The 17,500-nt window shown below is 51.1% G+C and overlaps 1 protein-coding gene across 8 annotated transcripts in view; it reads left to right on the top strand.

The window, feature by feature from the left end:
• Positions 1 to 17,500, top strand: part of meis2a (Meis homeobox 2a) — an 87,589-nt gene that overhangs the window by 28,973 nt on the left and 41,116 nt on the right. For 7 of the 8 annotated variants that reach the window (XM_056426077.1, XM_056426080.1, XM_056426078.1 and 4 more), the window contains exon 8: positions 6,431 to 6,576. In XM_056426077.1, coding sequence (XP_056282052.1) covers positions 6,431 to 6,576 — 146 coding nt within the window. The remainder of the gene's footprint in view (positions 1 to 6,430; positions 6,577 to 17,500) is intronic. The other variant, XM_056426079.1, reaches the window with a different exon arrangement.

Here is a 17,500-nt window from a genome sequence, read left to right as displayed (position 1 = left end):
TGCTCTGTCGGTGAGGCAGCAGACTTTGAGATGCAACAGTTCCTAGCGGGGATTGCAAAGCGTTCCTTCAGTAGCAGATGGATCCGTACGAGGCGTCCGCGTGCTCTCCAGCTCCTTGTTGTCTCGTCTCTTTATTCGCCGCGTTCACGACATGACTATTCCAAAGTCGAGCAACTTAGTCGTTCTTAAAAGGCAAACAGTGTGGAAGTGGCTTGTTTCACTGATGATGTTTCAATTCAAAACAGCCCGCTTCTTTTGGGAAATACCGATTCTTCAACATTTGATGCAGCATCAAACCTGAGGATTAAAGTCTTCTCTGTGGGCACATAGACCTGTTTTTCTATCGTAACAATCCTAAATCATAGAGGGAGTAGCTGCAATACGTACAATGTTAACCAGTAAGATGAATAGCTCCATTGTACCCCATCAAGTTGAGGTTAACATCAGGAAGAAGAGGTGGAAGCTTGGACAGGTGCCTGGGCAGGTGTGTCTATTTGTTGACTAGTAAAAGGGGAGAACCTGTGAGGCCGCTCGGCCCGCTCGGTTTGGACCTGAAGGGACGAGCAGCGTGTTGAGGACGAGGGGAAGCGGGTGGAGTTGTCGGGCCGGAGACCCGAAGCCCTTCATTAGCCACTGATCCCCGTCTGCTGAGTGAGGAGCAGTCATGGGCATCACCGCTCCCTTTTAGTCCCCCCAAAAAGAGTGGGGGGGGGGGGGGGTAGCTACCCCATCCCCTGCAATTTAGCCCTTTGCCATTCATGCAAATTGGGTCCTGACATCTGCAACAGCCTGCCTCCTTTCTTTTACACATCTTTATTCCATCTCTTTTCTTTGGGTCTTTTTCCCTTTCACATTACGCCCCCTTCAGAAGGCAGAGCCGTATCTTAACCATCATACAACCTCCACATGTGTGTAACAGTCGCCCGTTCCTGTGTTTTACATACCCAGAGTTAAATATGTATGGGACTAAACATGTCAGGATCCCAGAAGCATTGTGCAACCCTCAAAGTCCCGACTTGTGATGTATGAAGAACATTGTTGTTGGTTTATCACACCAACACTTGTTTCAGAATGGAGCCTGGGATAATGTGCATACTTTGTAAATCCAAGATAAATTTTTTATGGGTTTGGCGGATGATAATCTTCTGAAAAGATGAAGTGAGTTTTAGACCGGGAGTCTGGAGAAAAGGCAGGAACCCGGAGGCCGCCGGCCCCTTCCTCGCTCCCTTCTGGGCGAACCGCTCTTCTTTGACTCCAGGGGAGAAGCTGAAGGGGAGGTGGCTTTGCTCCAGCCCTTATTTTGGATTAAAAGGTAAAATAGCCTAACTGGCTGTTAAAAAACCTGTTTTACCTCCAGCCCTCCAGCCCTCCCCTCTCGCTCTTTCGGCTCTGTCCACTCCAGCCTTGCCCTGCGCGGCGGGGTCAACCTGCCTGTGAGAGGACAGAGGCCTCGTATCGTGGAGAGGTGATAGCTATCTCCAGCATTCCAGGGATGACAGAGAGAGATCTGCATGATGGCAGGGTTAGGGGCTTAGAGAAGGGAGTGGTTGAGCAACTCCCCCCCCCCCCCCTCCTGCCTCTCTTACTGCCTGACTGCCTCGCTTCCCCACACGTAGAAAAAAACCCATCTCATTAGAAGCTCTTATTCCACTTCATTTAAGGGAACACTTAATGATGTGTTTTTGGAGGGAGACAACTACGCATTACTTCTCATGCAAAAGGAACCACTCAGGGTGCAGATACAGCTGCGTTCAGGAGGAGGCCTGTGGAAGGACAGAGGAGCTGCGGTCGTCCACTCTCCTTCACCTTCAGCCGGCGTCGGGGGGGTGAGGGGGCAGTAAAGCGAGAGGCGGCTCGGGACATCTGAGCTTGGCAGGCGACTCGCTGAAGGAGAGAGTTTGTTGTAATTGCTCTGACAGCTTTTAGGGCTGTTAATGACTCCGGCCCGAGCGCTACCAATTTGTCAGCATGCTTGCTGTTTACTAAGCTGTTGTTTTATGGTCCAGTGCAAGGGGCTGCTGCTTGTTTAAGCACAGATCAGGAAATAATCAGCGTAAAACACTGGCTGCACTCAAACCGCTCCGTCCCCTCGTCTCCCGTATGAGGGAGCGCCGTGAGCCACACGGACACGGCACACGCATGACGGGGACTTGCCGTGAGGAATTGGACGCTCAAGTGTGTGTTTTATCATTAAAGGGATTACGCTCTCCTCGTTAGCGCTGGGCTGTGTTGAATGTTGAGGGAGCGAGAAGCATCTTGCTAGCATGCAGCTCTAAGCAGAGGACCTGTAATCCCCGGTCAGCGCGGAGCAGAAGGGGGCCGGCCATTCCACGAGTGAATAGAGCCCCGACGTGTTTGTGTGTATGTGAGAGAGTTGTGTGTGCGTCGGGAGCATGTGGCCCCAGAGCCGGCAAAGACCCCTTCGTAAAGCCATAGTAAATAAAAGGGGTAACCAGACGGACAAAAGAGGAGCCCCCACTGCTCCTCTCATTCGCGGCCATTTGGGGGACTGAATGTGCTAAACGCCGCTTATGTTGGCTGAAAAGTTGAGGAGAAAAAGAGGGGAAAGGGAGGCTCTAAATCCCCCTCTTCTTTTCTCTTCATTCTCTCCGGCCGAGCCTGCAGGCTGGAGGTGGTTTGATGGAGGCAGCTTTAGGGCCCGTGTGGTGGGCACCAGGAGCTGCTGCTCACCAACCCTCAGCTTCTGACTCCCTCACGAGTTTCCCTCTTCTCCTCATTTGGTTGAGCTCGGGTGAACACGCATGACTAGTTTGGGCTGACAGGGGTTGTGGGGGGTCTGTTGTAATTAGTCACTTTAACCACAGCCTCCATAAGCCACTGCCTCTCTTTGCTTCATTACCCTGAAACAAATGCTGGGGCCTCCCAGTGCAAAATCACTGCCTTTAGAATGATTCACACAGCATCTGAAGCTCGTCTCGGGGCTTTTCAGTCGGTGTATTAATAGTACGCGGGACCAATAACTCTGGAGTGTTATTTGATAACTAACCATGACTGGGTTTGAATGTTTTCCAACTATTGACAAGTCATTATTCATTCATGCTCGTGTATATCGGAATGATCCGGAGAGTGCTACGATATGTGTTTCCATAATGCTTCCAGGCCTGACTGGACCCCAGTGGCTCCCGAGGGGCAGGGTGCCTCCTCCACATGAAGTATGATCTCTGGCGTGAGTCGGCCGCTCAGCAGACGCTGGAGGACACTTTGTGCTAAAGCACTTCTTTGTGCAGGACATCCTGAAGCGACCCTGAATGTGCCACCATTAGATAAGCAGAGTTTCAATGTGTTTACAGTCCTTTCCCAACCCTTTAATGAGCTCAGCCCGGAGACCAATTTACTCTGAGGGAGATGTATCTGAATGCATTTTTAATAACCACCACTGGTGATTAGAGAGGGAATGTATGTAAGCGAAATGTGCTCCTGGACTCCTGCTTGTTTGTTTGTCAGTGTTTCCACTCTCTCGCCCTCCTTGCATCTGGTCATTGTCTTCCATCTCGCCTGATTACACCTTCTTGGTTTCTATGCGTATGAAAATAGGCACAAACTTTCATTGCAAGCACTTTAGCTCCAGATATTGATAGAGTGGGTTAGGGAGAAGGAGAGAGGAGGAAAGAGCGAGGGAAGACAGACAGACTGGGGAGAGGGGGGGGGGGGGCTGTCTTTTTTTCCGTCTCCAAGGGCGCTGCTTTTCCAAAAGTGCCTGGGGCTACACTCCAGCACCTCGGCTCCCCTAGGCCTTTCGGCTGCCTCCTAATAGCCAACCCCCATCTGTGTCACATGGCCAGATGATGGGACGCTTCCCCCTGCTCTGCTCTGCACTTTTTTTTTTTTTTTTTGCTTTCCCTATTTTTTTTCAGAGTGCACATCCACACAGGTTAGAATGGCAGAGTTGCCAGGGAACAGTCAGAAGCCATTAGCGTTTGGGACAATTTGCCCTGCAGCGTTCCTTCTCTTGCTCATAAGAAAAGAGTGGGGGTGGATGCAAAGCACCAGCTCTCCTTTAGATGTAATGAGGTTGTGCAAGTTGGCTCTTCTTTATTCTTTTTCTGCTCCTTCTTTTCTTTCCCCTGCTCCTTCTTGTTCCCCTTCTTTCTTTCTTTCTCTCTTTCTTTCTCTCTTTCTTTCTTTCTCTCTTTCTTTACGCCTTCTGTCCACATTTGATTTCCCTATATGGTCTATTTAGAAATCACATGTTTCTGCACACGTGTATATATATATATGTACAACTTAAAAACAACTCTAAATACTGGACACAAAATGTGTGCTTGAAACATGCCTGGCCTGTGCTCTCATGACAGTAGCCATGTGCATGTGCGAGAAAGACATCGGGAGAGAGGAGCTGAAAGCCTTGGAGTCTGGTTTCACCCTTGCGGGCTCGGGGCAGGAGGCAGCGTGCATGCTGGGTAATGAAGTGACAGGTCAGTCTGTAAATACGCTCGGGTCGCTCTGGCCCTGGCCAGGGGGGAGGCTATCGCATTGCAGTGAAAATGGAAACGTCAATAAAATTAATCTGCCAGCCTTTTGGCCGCTGTGCGGTTCCTTTGGATGAGCCTGACTGCTCACAGCAGGAGAGGGATTTGGAGACTCGCTCGGAAATCAACACAAAACCTAGCGGCGCACAAACAAACAACCGAACTGTGTCTCAACATTATTCAGCGGAGCTCAAAAGCACAGAAGAAGGGGAGGGCGGTTACGATTCACAGCTCACGAGTTGTTGTTCTAGAAGTTTGGAAGCAAACTGGGGGAGTGAGACTTGACTTCCGTCTGGGTCGCATTTCTCAGGAAGCCCTCACAGTCCGGGTCGGGCCACGGCCAGACCCACGTTTATTGTTTTAGGCTTTCCTGAACAAGGATTCCTACTTAGCCTGGGATTTACGGCATTTGCCACTAATGAATGCCGTTCTACCGTTACAACACCGCTCGCCTGTCCCCATTCCCACATGTCCTTCAGAGGGGCCGTTGCTCCTCTAACTTCACACGGGGAGCGCAAAGTCGGCACTTCTCTGTTTTCCTGTTTCGTGTACCTCTGCGCTGATGATGTGGAAGGAAAACACAGAAAGAAAAGAAAGACAGAGAGAAGAAAAAAGGAGGGGAAAACAAGGGGGAGGAAAAGGAAAGTAGGGAAAGTAGTTAGAAGCGAGGGCCCCTGCTGTCCTAGTCGTCTTCATTTATTTTGCATTTGATCCTTTTTCTTTCCCCCTTTTCAATGTTATTAGTTCAAATATTTATGCGAGATTAAGGCTTGTATAGGTGCTCGTGATTGATGCCTCCCCAAAAACAGTAGGACAAGCAAGTCTGAGCTTTGAGAACGTCAGGGTCCTTCTCTGCCTTAGTGGAGGAGTTTTTCAGATACATAATTTAGATGCCCTCAAGGAAGGCTTTCAAGGCATTTGTGCCCGGGGGCAAGAAAAAATAACTATGACTGTTAAAAGTAAATCACTTTTGCTAATGCACAATTAATGCTGGGGAAGAGGAACAAGAAAAAAGGCAAGGGACGAAGATGGAAACTTTGATTTAAAGGAGAAATTGTGCTGGGGTTATGTGCATGTTTTCCTCTTGGAATCCAACGCTGACGGACATTAATGCAGGCCGAGCCGCCGCCGGCCTGTCATGCTAATCTTGTGGCGGAATGGGGAGGGGTTGCTGCGAGGGGAGGGGGCGGGAGGACTGAGGGAGCCGGGTGGGGGAGGCAGACAAGTCCATTATGTGCATCCAAGTGCAACAATGAACCACCCCAAATCACAGCCCTGCTTTAGGACTCATGCGTCTCAACTGGATGCCGTGAATGATCACCTCCTCTGAGTTGTGTTTGTGTGTCTGCCCTCCTGTCCCCTCTGGCTCTCTTCAAAAGATGAAAAAGGAAATGCACGACATTATGTCAAGCATGCAAATTTAATTGAATTAATGACATGAGTCCGAGCCTCTACTGTACTTGAAGGCCCCTCGTTCTTTTTCTGTTGTCATCTCGCTCCATTTTCTTTCTTTCCTCTTCCTTCTTCTGTAGAACTGGAATGAGGAGCCTGGTGTTTCAGCAGCCGACCATAATATCACAGTCATTAACCCCGATTCCCCTCTCCCGCTCTGGGGTATGGGAGCGCTCTGCTAGGCCTCTGTAAAGCCCTCACTCGCTGTACAGGCCTTCCTCTAAGGCCATTTAAATCCCCCTACCTCCATATCTTCACTGCACCACTCTGGCTTTACTGCGGCGTTCTCTAGGCCTCGATGCGCTGCTTTTGAACTCCTTTGTATCTGGTATTTGTCTTTTTATCCATTTTTCACCAGCCTTATACTCGGCTTTGACTTCTTGCACTCATGGTCCAGTTCAGAGAATTATTCGATGGTATTGTGTTGTTCTCTTGAGTCATGTTGGTGTATGGGATGTTATTTAAACCCAGGTTTTGTTTCCGTCCAGGAGATGGCTTAGACAACAGCATTGCATCGCCTGGCACAGGGGACGACGATGATCCCGACAAGGATAAGAAGAGGCAGAAAAAACGTGGCATTTTCCCCAAGGTGGCCACTAACATCATGAGGGCGTGGCTGTTCCAGCATCTCACGGTAAGCACAGCCATTATTTCTGGAGATATACATGAAAACAACCCAGACACACACACACACACACACACACACCTGCCACACAGTCGTTACTGCGGGAGCGAATGGCGGCTGCACTGTGACGCTCACCTGTCAGCCACCTGGCAGATGGACCCAGTGACCAGGTCAATCTCATCAGGTGGACTGTGGACTGCTCAGCAGGCGGCCCACAGCCATGCGCTGTTGGCCTGGAGAAGAACGTGTTCTGTTCTTCTGGGTCCGATGAAGAGAAGCAACGGGAGAGGAAAGGTGTCTCAAAGATTTAGATTGATACACATTATATTGTTATCCTTTACAGTGACTCAACACACTTCTAAGCCGACAGCTATATCATGTCTTTAAAAATATATTGAAGACTTAATCTCGCATTAAATAATCCGGTTGACTCGGCGACCTATTAGTTTATGTTTCAGGTTCAGATGGAACATGCGAAAATATTTATGTTCCAGAGCTGAGAAGAAGCAGTTAGTTTGCCAAACAGTGGAGCCTCTGACCCGGTGACGCCACACGGATCACACAAACACAACAGGGGTTCAAGCCATGAGGTGAAACAGCTTCTGGACACGTCCGCTTGTCTGTCCAACGGTGTGTGTCATGGATAAGGGGACAGACCACATGCCCCCCACACCCCCACCCTCGCTAATGTCAGGACATTATCAGAACATCAGGCTGTATTGATTTTGCAACACAGGTCAGATTTCAGGAGGAGGCGGCCACGCCGCGACACTTAAGCTGCTCCCTGACCACGCAGCTCCTCGTCCCCGAGATGGAGGGACGATGGAGGGGAAGGGAGAAGAAAACATGTTGTGTTGTATTGTGTTGTAATGTATATTTTGTGTAAGCACACTGAGAGTCACTTTACCAAGTCAAATTCCTTGTTTGTGCAAACTTACTTGGCCAATAAAACTGATTCTGATCTGATTCTGAAAAGAAGATGGAGAAAGTAGAGAAGACTTTGTTTCGCCTTCTGGTTCCTCCTCATGTGTAAGCGGGTCACATGGTCCCCTCCTCCCTCCTTACCAGTGCCCACTCCCCTGCCCAAAGCCCCTGTACCCTGATTACCTCACCAAAAGCCCAAGTAATGTGTGGCCAGCAAATACGGCCTAATTGAAAGGGCTGTAAATCCATGACATATTGGTCAGGGATAATCAGGAGTGCTTTAATCACTTGTATCTATTCAGGAGCAGTGAAGCTGCAACAGCAAAGCCCTGAGCCTCGCAGGCCTGAGCGGCTGCACCACGCCAGTCTGCATGCTTATTATTCTCATCATTATCAAAATGACTTCACAGCTGTTCACAGCTCCATCGCTCCCTGACTGGGAACCTCTCACCAGATCGCGCAGATCAGGCTTCACTCAGAGGCGGGAGGCGGGAGGGAGGAGGCACGTCTTCTGGTTGTTGCTTTGGCTCCTTTTCCTCCACTGGGAGGAGAAGGTTCTGTTTGCGGAAGATGCTGTCAAACTACGGAGGAAAAGGGTTTTATTGAAGTGGACTTTATAGTCTTTATGTTTGTGCGGTCTGCATGCGTTCATATTGCCCTGCGCACATTACAAGCATGTTCTGTGAGTAAAGAAAGCTTCACTCAGCTTCAGCGCTCCCATCTGCAAGAAAAGGAAAGACAGAATGACGCACACAGAGCTTTTGGAAGGGCCAACAATTTTCTTTAGAATTGTTTTAAAATGTAATTGAAAGAGTGGAAAGGAAAGCTGGGGGTGGCGGTTTCATTTTTCAAAGAGCTGGTTAATTCAGGCGGAGCTTTCAGGGCCCTCTTTTTCTCTGTCCCTCTCTCCTTTATCACATCCCCTGCTTGTAGATGTTCTCTCCAATCTTTATTTGTTTCTTTTGTGTGAAGCCCTGGCCAGACTTGTACAAATAATAATCCCTCCCTTTTAACCTGCCTTCATTTCTCTACTGAGGAGGAGGACTAATTGAATTATCCCCCTTCTCACCATCCAGTTCTCCCACCCATAAACTCTCTCCCTCTCTCTCCCTCTCTCTTACTCTCTCACACACACACACACACACACACACACATTAGCCATTCTCCTTTCTTTTAATTTGTTAAGCAAATGTATTTGCCATTGCTGGATGCGTTTGTGCAAGGGTGAATTCTTGGGGACTTTGGCCCCTGAATGGCCTATAGCGGCATTCTGCTATTCATGCATTCATTAACTGAGGGGTGAGGAGTGAAAGGAGCGGCCTTGTATTTTCTTCAAACTGCGGGGCCAGCATGGAGCTCCTCTTCTATGAGCCACAGGGGTCTCTACATATGTTCTCAACATCCAGCTATTGTCACATCTTCTGAAAAGCTCAAAAGGACGGGACCCCCCCTCCACACACAGAAAAACAACACAGGCCAATAGTAACAACTGTTGGCTTTTGGATTCAGTATAACAAAATTGCCCTCTCCCCTCCCCCCCTCCCCCGCTCTGACCTCACACTCTCTTGGGAGAAATCACAAGACGGTCTTCTTCATGATCGTCACTTATAGAAAGTAACCATCAGCCATTCCACGCCAACATTCCAGCTGAGGGGAAAATACCGTCTTTGGCTCCGTTGAGATCTCACAAAAATATTCAAAGATTCCACAATAGCTCTGTGGAGAATGTTGATCCCACATGCACTAGAGAGCACGCTGGCCACCTTAAATGCCCCTCATGTAATTGGCAAATGGCAGGACAGATCAGCTGGTCTCCAATCCCTCCCTCTCTCTCTCTCTCTAACACCCCCCCCCCCCCCCCAGAGTTTCTGGATGTCTTCCAGCCACATTAGTGGAAGGTAAATCCCAGACTGTTGGTGTAAGCTTTTCAATACTACGGGGAGATTATGTTATCAGAAAGGTAAACTTGACTCTGAGGGGTACAATTTCTACTGCACTTTAAAAGCATGGACCACAACATGCAGGAGAGCAGGAGGATAGGGAGGCAATGTAAGATAGAATGAGAGGAGTGGAAACTGTGTGTGGCAGGCCAAGGAATAGAGAGGCAGGGATGTTTATTCTTCTTCTCACACGAGGTGATGCCCTCGTTCGGGGGGCAAAGCAAACTCTGAAACCTACAATTAGCTCCTTGGCGCCCCTGGCCTTCCTCCCCTCTCACCCCCTGCTAGCCCCCTGCTCACCCGGCTCACCCCCGTAAAGACAAGGGTCGGCCACGCAATGAAAACAGGAAGCGCTCCGATACAAAGACACCACTCTGGGCTCGGGCCTTGTCTTCTGACTCGTGTAAACCCTCAAACACCTACGAAAATAAACAGAGGACCCGAGGAGCAAGACAGGCCGGCGGAGGGCCGGCACACGTGTGTGTGTGAGCTAGAAAAGAGGGAGAAGAGAGGGAGAAGAGAGGGAGAGGGAGAGAAGAGAGGGAGAGAAGAGGGAGAAGGAGAGGGAGAGGAGAGGAGAGAGGGGAAGAGAGGGGAAGAGAGGAGAAGAGAGGAGAGGAGAGAGGGGAAGAGACGAGAAGAGAGGGGAAGAGAGGAGAGGAGAGGAGAGGAGAGGAGAGAGGGAGAAGGAGAGGGAGAGGAGAGCGAGAGGGAGAGGGAGAGATGAGAGGGAGAGGAGAGAGGGAGAAGAGAGAGGAGAGGAGAGAGGAGGGAGAGGAGAGGAGAGAGAGGAGAGGAGGGAGAGGAGAGAGAGGAGAGGAGAGGAGAGAGAGGAGAGAGGAGAGGAGAGAGGAGAGAGGAGAGGAGAGAGAGGAGAGAGGAGAGAGAGGGAGAGGGAGGGAGAGGAGAGGGAGGAAGGAGAGGAGAGGAGAGGGAGAGGAGAGGGAGAAGAGAGGGAGAAGGAGAGGGAGAGGAGGGGGAGAGAAGAGGGAGAGGAGAGGGAGAGGAGAGGGAGAGGGAGAAGGAGAGGGAGAGAGAAGAGAAGAGAGGGAGAGGGAGAGGAGAGGAGGAGGAGAGGGAGAGGAGAGGAGAGGAGGAGGGGAGGAAGGAGAGGAGAGGAGAGGAGAGGAGAGAGGAGAGAAGAGGGAGAGGAGAGGGAGAGGAGAGGGAGAGGGGGTGAGTGGTCAGTCAGAGGAGGAAGAAGCTCTCCTCTCCAGCATCAAGCGTCTCAGGTTCGGTGCCGGCCACCCTTTGGCCCGGTGTTTGGGGGATTCTGTTAAGCTGCTAAGCCCGGTGTATTGGTCCCCTGGGCTCCGGGAGGGAGCCACAGATCCCTCGGTCGTTTGGACGGTGCGGAGAACATTCAGATGAAGACTTCTGATTAGATGGTATTTAGAAAAAGTTATTGGCACAATACATCTTTTTTTTTGTATCCTTGACAGCATGTCAATAAGTATTGACTTTAATATATATTATCACAATTATAATAAGGGAGTTTATATATATATATATATACACACACGGCACAACACTGGCAGCAGCTCACAAGATGCTGTGTTAATACAGGCGTTAACTAGAGGACACATCACACTTTGTGAGGAGATGAGTGCATTGTGCCGCAAACATCATTAGACACTAGTGACAGTGGCTCCCCCCCCTCCCAGCCCAACATAGCATTAGTCTCCATGCCAACGGGGTGTCATCGTCAGGTCGAGCCCTCCTCGCCGCTCTCTCGACCGCCCTTTATAGATGCACATAAAGCGCCGGCTCGGGTCATTCACAAGCCGTGAGCGCAGGCCCTGGCAACGGATGTTTGTCCCAAACGATAAACAAGTGTTCAAGTCCAGCCCTCAGAGAGAGAGCGCATGTTGTGGGAGTCGACTCAACAGTCCGCTCTGGTGGAGCCCCAGTTGGTTGAAGCTCTCGTCCTTCTAATCCTCGTGAGTTGTTCAGTGCGAGCAGCTTTTAACTGGAGGAGACACACATCTGCAAACAGTTTGCAAGAGCGAGCTCTTCCTCCTCTACACTCGACGGCTGGAAGATGCTTTTTCCATAGTTTTCAGTGCACATGGCCAAATAATTGTCTTTTTTTAAACAAACAAGCATAATTTGTTTGTGCACTTCCACCAGTTTGAAAAATAAAAGTCATAAATATTATAAAGAGCCAACTGTGTGTCAGCGGTGGACACTGTTTGCGTTTCAGCGTCTTCGCTTGTTGTGAGTTTGATGAAGAGAGGGTGGAGACAAAGCCGAAGGAGGGAGGGGGTAAAGAGGGGCTCCTCGGGGTCACAAAGGTGGGAGCCTGGAGGAGGCCCACACACTAATCCGTCATGTGCTCGTTTGCCTCGGAGCCCAAAAGTCAGCTCTCCGGTCACCCGTAGCAACCCAGGCGACAGTTTGGTTCACTGCCGCTGCCCAAATGTGTGATTATCAGTGGAGACGCAGAAAAAGAGTCATCGCATGACTTTAGTGACAACGCACATGGCTTTGTGCGCGTGTTTACCAAGCAGGCGTTAGTGACAATATGACAGGGGAGTGAGGGGATGCTTAGCTCGGGACACACTGGGAGTCATTGATGATGACTCTGAAGGAGATCTCTGGGGGGGGTTGGTGCTAGCTATTGTCTCGTCACTGTGTTCTAATGTCGCTGCTCAGCGACCCTGGAAACAGAGACAAGCCACCTCAGCTGCCATCTGCTCGCCAGGGCCCCGCAGCACGGAGACCTCACAGGGGAGACGCCCCGACGCCACAACACTCTTTATTTGACACAAGAATCTCACTTTCCTGGTCAGAACTCATGAACAACTTACCCGCACCCCTTCTTTTTTATTTTATAGAGAGAGAGAGAGAGGGAGACCCAAACAAAACTGAAGGGAAGCTTAGAAGGGGGATACAGTGACTGCCAATTTTCACAGGCTGTATAATTATATGACGGGCCGCATCGACTTTGCCATCGTGCCGTAATTTCCCAGAGTTAGTGTGTCACAGCTCTGCGGCTGACTAAAGCCTTGTTTACAGTGGGCTCTGGCATCGGAGGTAGCCGTTCCAGATGTTTAGTGTTATTCGTAGCCCAAATTCGTTTCATGCTCCGACATCAGACCTTTACACTTTGCCCCCTAATCCAGATCTGTCATAGTTCCACTTCAAAGCCAGCTAAGCCCACGTGGAATCCACTGCCGTATAAAGCGGCACATTAACCTGGCATCCTCGACAGTCTGTGCGCTCCAGAAAAGAGCAGACGTGTTGCTGCTTCCTCCCACAGGCGTGTTTATCCACGAGAGAATCATCGTGCTATTGTGCGTGTGTGACTCCAGTGATACCTGCACAAGCCCAACACTTCTCCTCCCTCCAGCTCAGGTGTCATGGCTCTTCGCTGCCTCCCTATTCATTTGCATTCCTGGTGTTTGCATCTTAAATGCAGGTTGTTTAATGAAGTAGCAGAAATGAGTGCTTTCGCTAGGGGACTATTTACATCTCATTCCCACTGCATGCAGGTGATTAACGCCGTGTGGATCTCCACTGTGATGCCAAAGACAAAAAGAGCAACCTGCATCGTGTCCTCCAGTAAGACGGCAGCAAGGGAAAACAAAGCAGGAGCGTATGAGCATTTAAAAAAACTGAAATAAAACGTGAACAGCAGCGGGGTCCTCATGGAAGACTGGGAGCGCAGCGTGAGTTTGACCCCTGCAGAGGTGTGGAGGGCAGTCAGATGTATAAACGCACTGCTCTGAACACTGAGACTCCCCCAAAAGAACACATGTGCCAGGCTGCGGAGACCTCTTTAAGGCCCGACAAGCCCCCAGCCCGGCAGCATGCGCCGGCCTTCAGCGCTGCAGCCGGAGTCAGAACACGGATCCGCTCCATGGGAAGTACGGCTGCACGATGTCATGTGTGAGAAGGAAGCAAGGTAGTCTGCCATCGTGTCTGCGCACCCGGTGGAACACCAAGGCTATTAAGATGGCGGTGGCTGATTCTCAGCCGTTTCCCTTTTCTACACTTTTGGGGTTATCTTACGCATAACAAAATGTATAAGAGGATTTGGGTTTCACATCTTGCAGCTAGTTTTCTTAAATTACCCCTTCGCCTTCCAGGGGTGCCGCCCTGCAGGCGAGCCTCATCCCCCCACGGTTGATTGCGGGGTTGTGGCGGCTGCTGCCGGGGACCACGGAGGCCAATGAGATGCTGCTGGGGGCCTCCGAGCTGCCCCAGCGCCGCTTTGATATTCATCACACACCAAGAGAAGAAGAATGCGAAAGGGAAGAGGAGCAGCATGTGTGGAAACGGCTAACCAGGCTGAAGAAGGGAGGGAAGCTCGGAACCAGAAAGGGAAAGGGGATGGATGCATGGAGGAGAAATCAAAAACAGACCTCATGTTTCTCTGATTGGGTCTTATCAGGGACTCAAACCCACTCCTGCCATGTTGGGTGCTTCTTCTCCCCTTCCACCCCTCTCAGGTGCGTCTGTCATGCCCATCCAGATTCCTGCACAGTGGGGTACTCATAACTGGGAGCCATGTCTCTTGTTCTCACCTCTCCCCCCGACTTCCTCACCTTTTCATTTCCCTCCCATTGATATCCTCTCTCCTTCTCTCTCTGAACATGTGGACTGGGTTTCAAGAGGAGAGCCCAGTCCACATCAAAGACTGAGGCTGAGCGGGTCAATTTGTTGCTCCTTTCCCGACTCTTCCCCCTCCATAGCCTCAGTGGACCCTCCCTCTTCCCCCTCCATAGCCTCAGTGGACCCTCCCTCTTCCCCCTCCATAGCCTCAGTGGACCCTCCCTGCACCGCAGCCATTTACCCAGAATGCACCATTGCTCAAGCAGTTGTGCCTCGCGTGTATTGAGCCGTGTGTTGTTGGTGTCTGTTCTCCACGTAGAGCGACCTCATTCACTTCACACCTCTGACTTTCTCTGCAGCCACAACCCCTCAGATCGTGTAAGGCCAGACACATGAGCGTGTGTGATAGATAGCAACCCTTGTATCACACAATAGCTACACCACATGCTGATAAGAAAGAGCAGATGGGTAAAGGAAGAAGAGAACCAAAGAAAGAAATATATATATATATGAATCCAAATCTTCGCGGAGCAGGCCTTGGCTCCAGATGTGAATCTCTGAATATTGATCATGGGGGAAACTAGTCCCCTCTATCCCCAGGCCTGACACACAAAGCAGCTCTAAAGCCCGTAAACCAGCTTGTACGATTATTTAGATATAGACAACAGCAGCGTATGCCTCCTCCTTGGCTCTCCTCCTCCTCCTCGTCCTTGGCTCTCCTCCTCCTCCTCCTCCTTGGCTCTCCTCCTCCTCCTCCTTGGCTCTCCTCCTCCTCCTCCTCCTTGGCTCTCCTCCTCCTCCTTGGCTCTCCTCCTCCTCCTCCTCCTTGGCTCTCCTCCTCCTCCTCCTCCTTGGCTCTCCTCCTCCTCCTCCTCCTCCTTGGCTCTCCTCCTCCTCCTTGGCTCTCCTCCTCCTCCTCCTTGGCTCTCCTCCTCCACCTCCTCCTTGGCTCTCCTCCTCCTCCTCCTTGGCTCTCCTCCTCCTTGGCTCTTCTCCTCCTTGGCTCTCCTCCTCCTCCTCCTTGGCTCTCCTCCTCCTCCTCCTCCTCCTCCTCCTTCAAGATTCAAGATTCAAGATGTTTTATTTGTCACATACACACACAGGGTGTGCAGTGAAATGAAAGTGGCAATGCTCAGCAGGAATGTGCAAGGGCAACAAGTACACACTATTTACAATAAAAAACAACACAATATTTACAGTAAGTGTGTGTGTGTGTGTGTGTGTGTGCCTAAGAGGGGCAGTTGTGTGGGTCTATGTGGGGGTCCTGGTGAGGTCGGAGTTCACAGTCCTGATGGCCTGAGGAAAGAAACTCCGTCTCAGTCTCTCTGTTCTTGCAGCGTGACTACGGAGGCGCCTGCCTGACCGCAGCAGCTGAAACAGTCTGTTGTTGGGGTGGTGAGGATCCTTCATGATCCTGCCGGCTCTGGTTCTGCACCTCCTGGTGTACAAGTCCTGCAGGGTCGGCAGTGTAGTTCCAATAGTGCGTTCAGCCGACTCTCTGAAAGCCTTCCTGTCCTAGCAGTTGCCAAACCAGGCTGTGATGCTTCCTGTCAGGACGCTCTCTACAGCTCCAGAGTAGAAGGACTGAAGGATCCTCTGGGAAACTTTAAATTTCCTCAGCTGCCTGAGGTGGTAGAGGCGCTGCCTTGCCTTTCTCACCAGAGTGTCTGTGTTCATTGACCATGTCAGATCCTCGGTGATGTGGACTCCCAGGTATTTATACCCGCTCACCCTCCCCACAGTAGTCCCGTTAATCCCCAGTGGTGAGTCCCCTTGCCTCTCCTCCTCCTCCTCCCCCTCCTCCTCCTCCTCCTTGGCTCTCCTCCTCCTCCTCCTTGGCTCTCCTCCTCCTCCTCCTCCTTGGCTCTCCTCCTCCCCCTCCTCCTCCTCCTCCTTGGCTCTCCTCCTCCTCCTCCTCCTTGGCTCTCCTCCTCCTCCTCCTCCTTGGCTCTCCCTCCTCCTCCTCCTCCTCCTCCTCCTCCTCCTTGGCTCTCCTCCTCCCCCTCCTCCTCCTTGGCTCTCCTCCTCCTCCCCCTCCTCCTCCTTGGCTCTCCTCCTCCCCCTCCACCTCCTCCTCCTCCTCCTCCTCCTTGGCTCTCCTCCTCCTCCTCCTGCTCCTCCTGCTCCTCCTTTCTGCTCCAGCATGAAGATGAGGAAATGAAAAAGGGGGATAAATGTGTAATTAGCCACACATTTGTGAATCCTCCTTAATGTTCATTACTGAAACCAGGGGCAATTACAAGTTCAAAGGGGTTTAGGGCACCAGCAGCCCGCATAATCAGTGCATATTAAGCACAGCTCATTTGTCACAGCACGCTCACTTGTATGTGCTCCCAGAAACACACTCGCTGTCAGGGTTGAGCCATCGACAGCCTGACAGGCATCACTTTCTTTGCAGGCGCACATCTCAGCCAGCCCAGGGCACAGCGTCGGCTCGCCAATCCTCTTATGCTCTGGTTCTTTGTTTTCACGAGAAAACACCTTCAGCTTCACCTCAGCTGCTCCACGTTACGCTGTATCCCACTTGCATTCATCCTCTTATAGGTGTCCTGTTTGCTCTTATAATCCCTGCCACCACCTCCCCTGCCAGCTCTCCATTTGACAGCTTATGTTTTTAACCTCGCTCTTCCTCCCTTCTTGCTCCTCCCACCTGGCCGTGTCCCCGCGTGACGGTATGTGTTTCACGTCTGTCCCCGGAGGTGTGTCTCGGTTACCTGGCGGGCCGGGTCACAAAGCCTCATCCTGTCTTCAGGTGGCTGTTTAGCACACGGAGAGGAGAGCTCTCAGAACCGGAGGTGAGCTCCTGTTACAGGACTCCCTGACCAGGGGTCGCCTCCGACACGGTCACAACACACACTGACGCATGCACACATGTCCTGGCAAAGAGGCATGAATGTTTGTCCATGCACTCACACACCCACATGCACACGCTCTGCTCCACACGGCAGCGTTTATACACAAAAACTCCGACACAGTGAGCCTGCTTATCTCTCCCAGGTGGCTCAGACTCCATCTCTACCTGCCTTTATTCGTTATCTGCCTACTGTACTACGACCCTCCTCTTTCTCTGGCTTCTCTCGTTCCCAGATCAGTCGGCCTCTTGTTCACATTAGGATTGCCTGATATGATCTCCATGAAGACTTGCTCTGGTGGCCATGCGTTGTCTGTCCTGCCCGGCACCCTCATTGTTTAAGCGGCTCCCACAGGGGGCCACGGGCGGGTCTCGGGTGAATTGAATGGGACCCTATCATGTGTGCCTCGGCGTAGTGGGAGAGTGAACTCATTTTTCACTGGGGGAACGACATCCATCCCAGCAGCCAAACGCTGGCTGTTTCATTAAGTCGCCCATCCAAGCAGACAGATGTGTTCACCACACAGCATGTTTGCCTATGCAAGAGCGCGTATGAACCCACAATCCTTTGGGGGAGATTAATAGGCTACCAGCCCCTTTCCATTGATTATCTCTATGCTGTTTTCCCCTCCCTTCCTCGGCTAGATATTAAAAACTAATG

The sequence above is a fragment of the Pseudoliparis swirei genome, chromosome 11, assembly GCF_029220125.1.
Source record: "Pseudoliparis swirei isolate HS2019 ecotype Mariana Trench chromosome 11, NWPU_hadal_v1, whole genome shotgun sequence".
NCBI lineage: Eukaryota > Metazoa > Chordata > Actinopteri > Perciformes > Liparidae > Pseudoliparis > Pseudoliparis swirei.
Note: the sequence above shows the minus strand (reverse complement) of the source record. Positions and strands in the feature narration are given on the sequence as shown.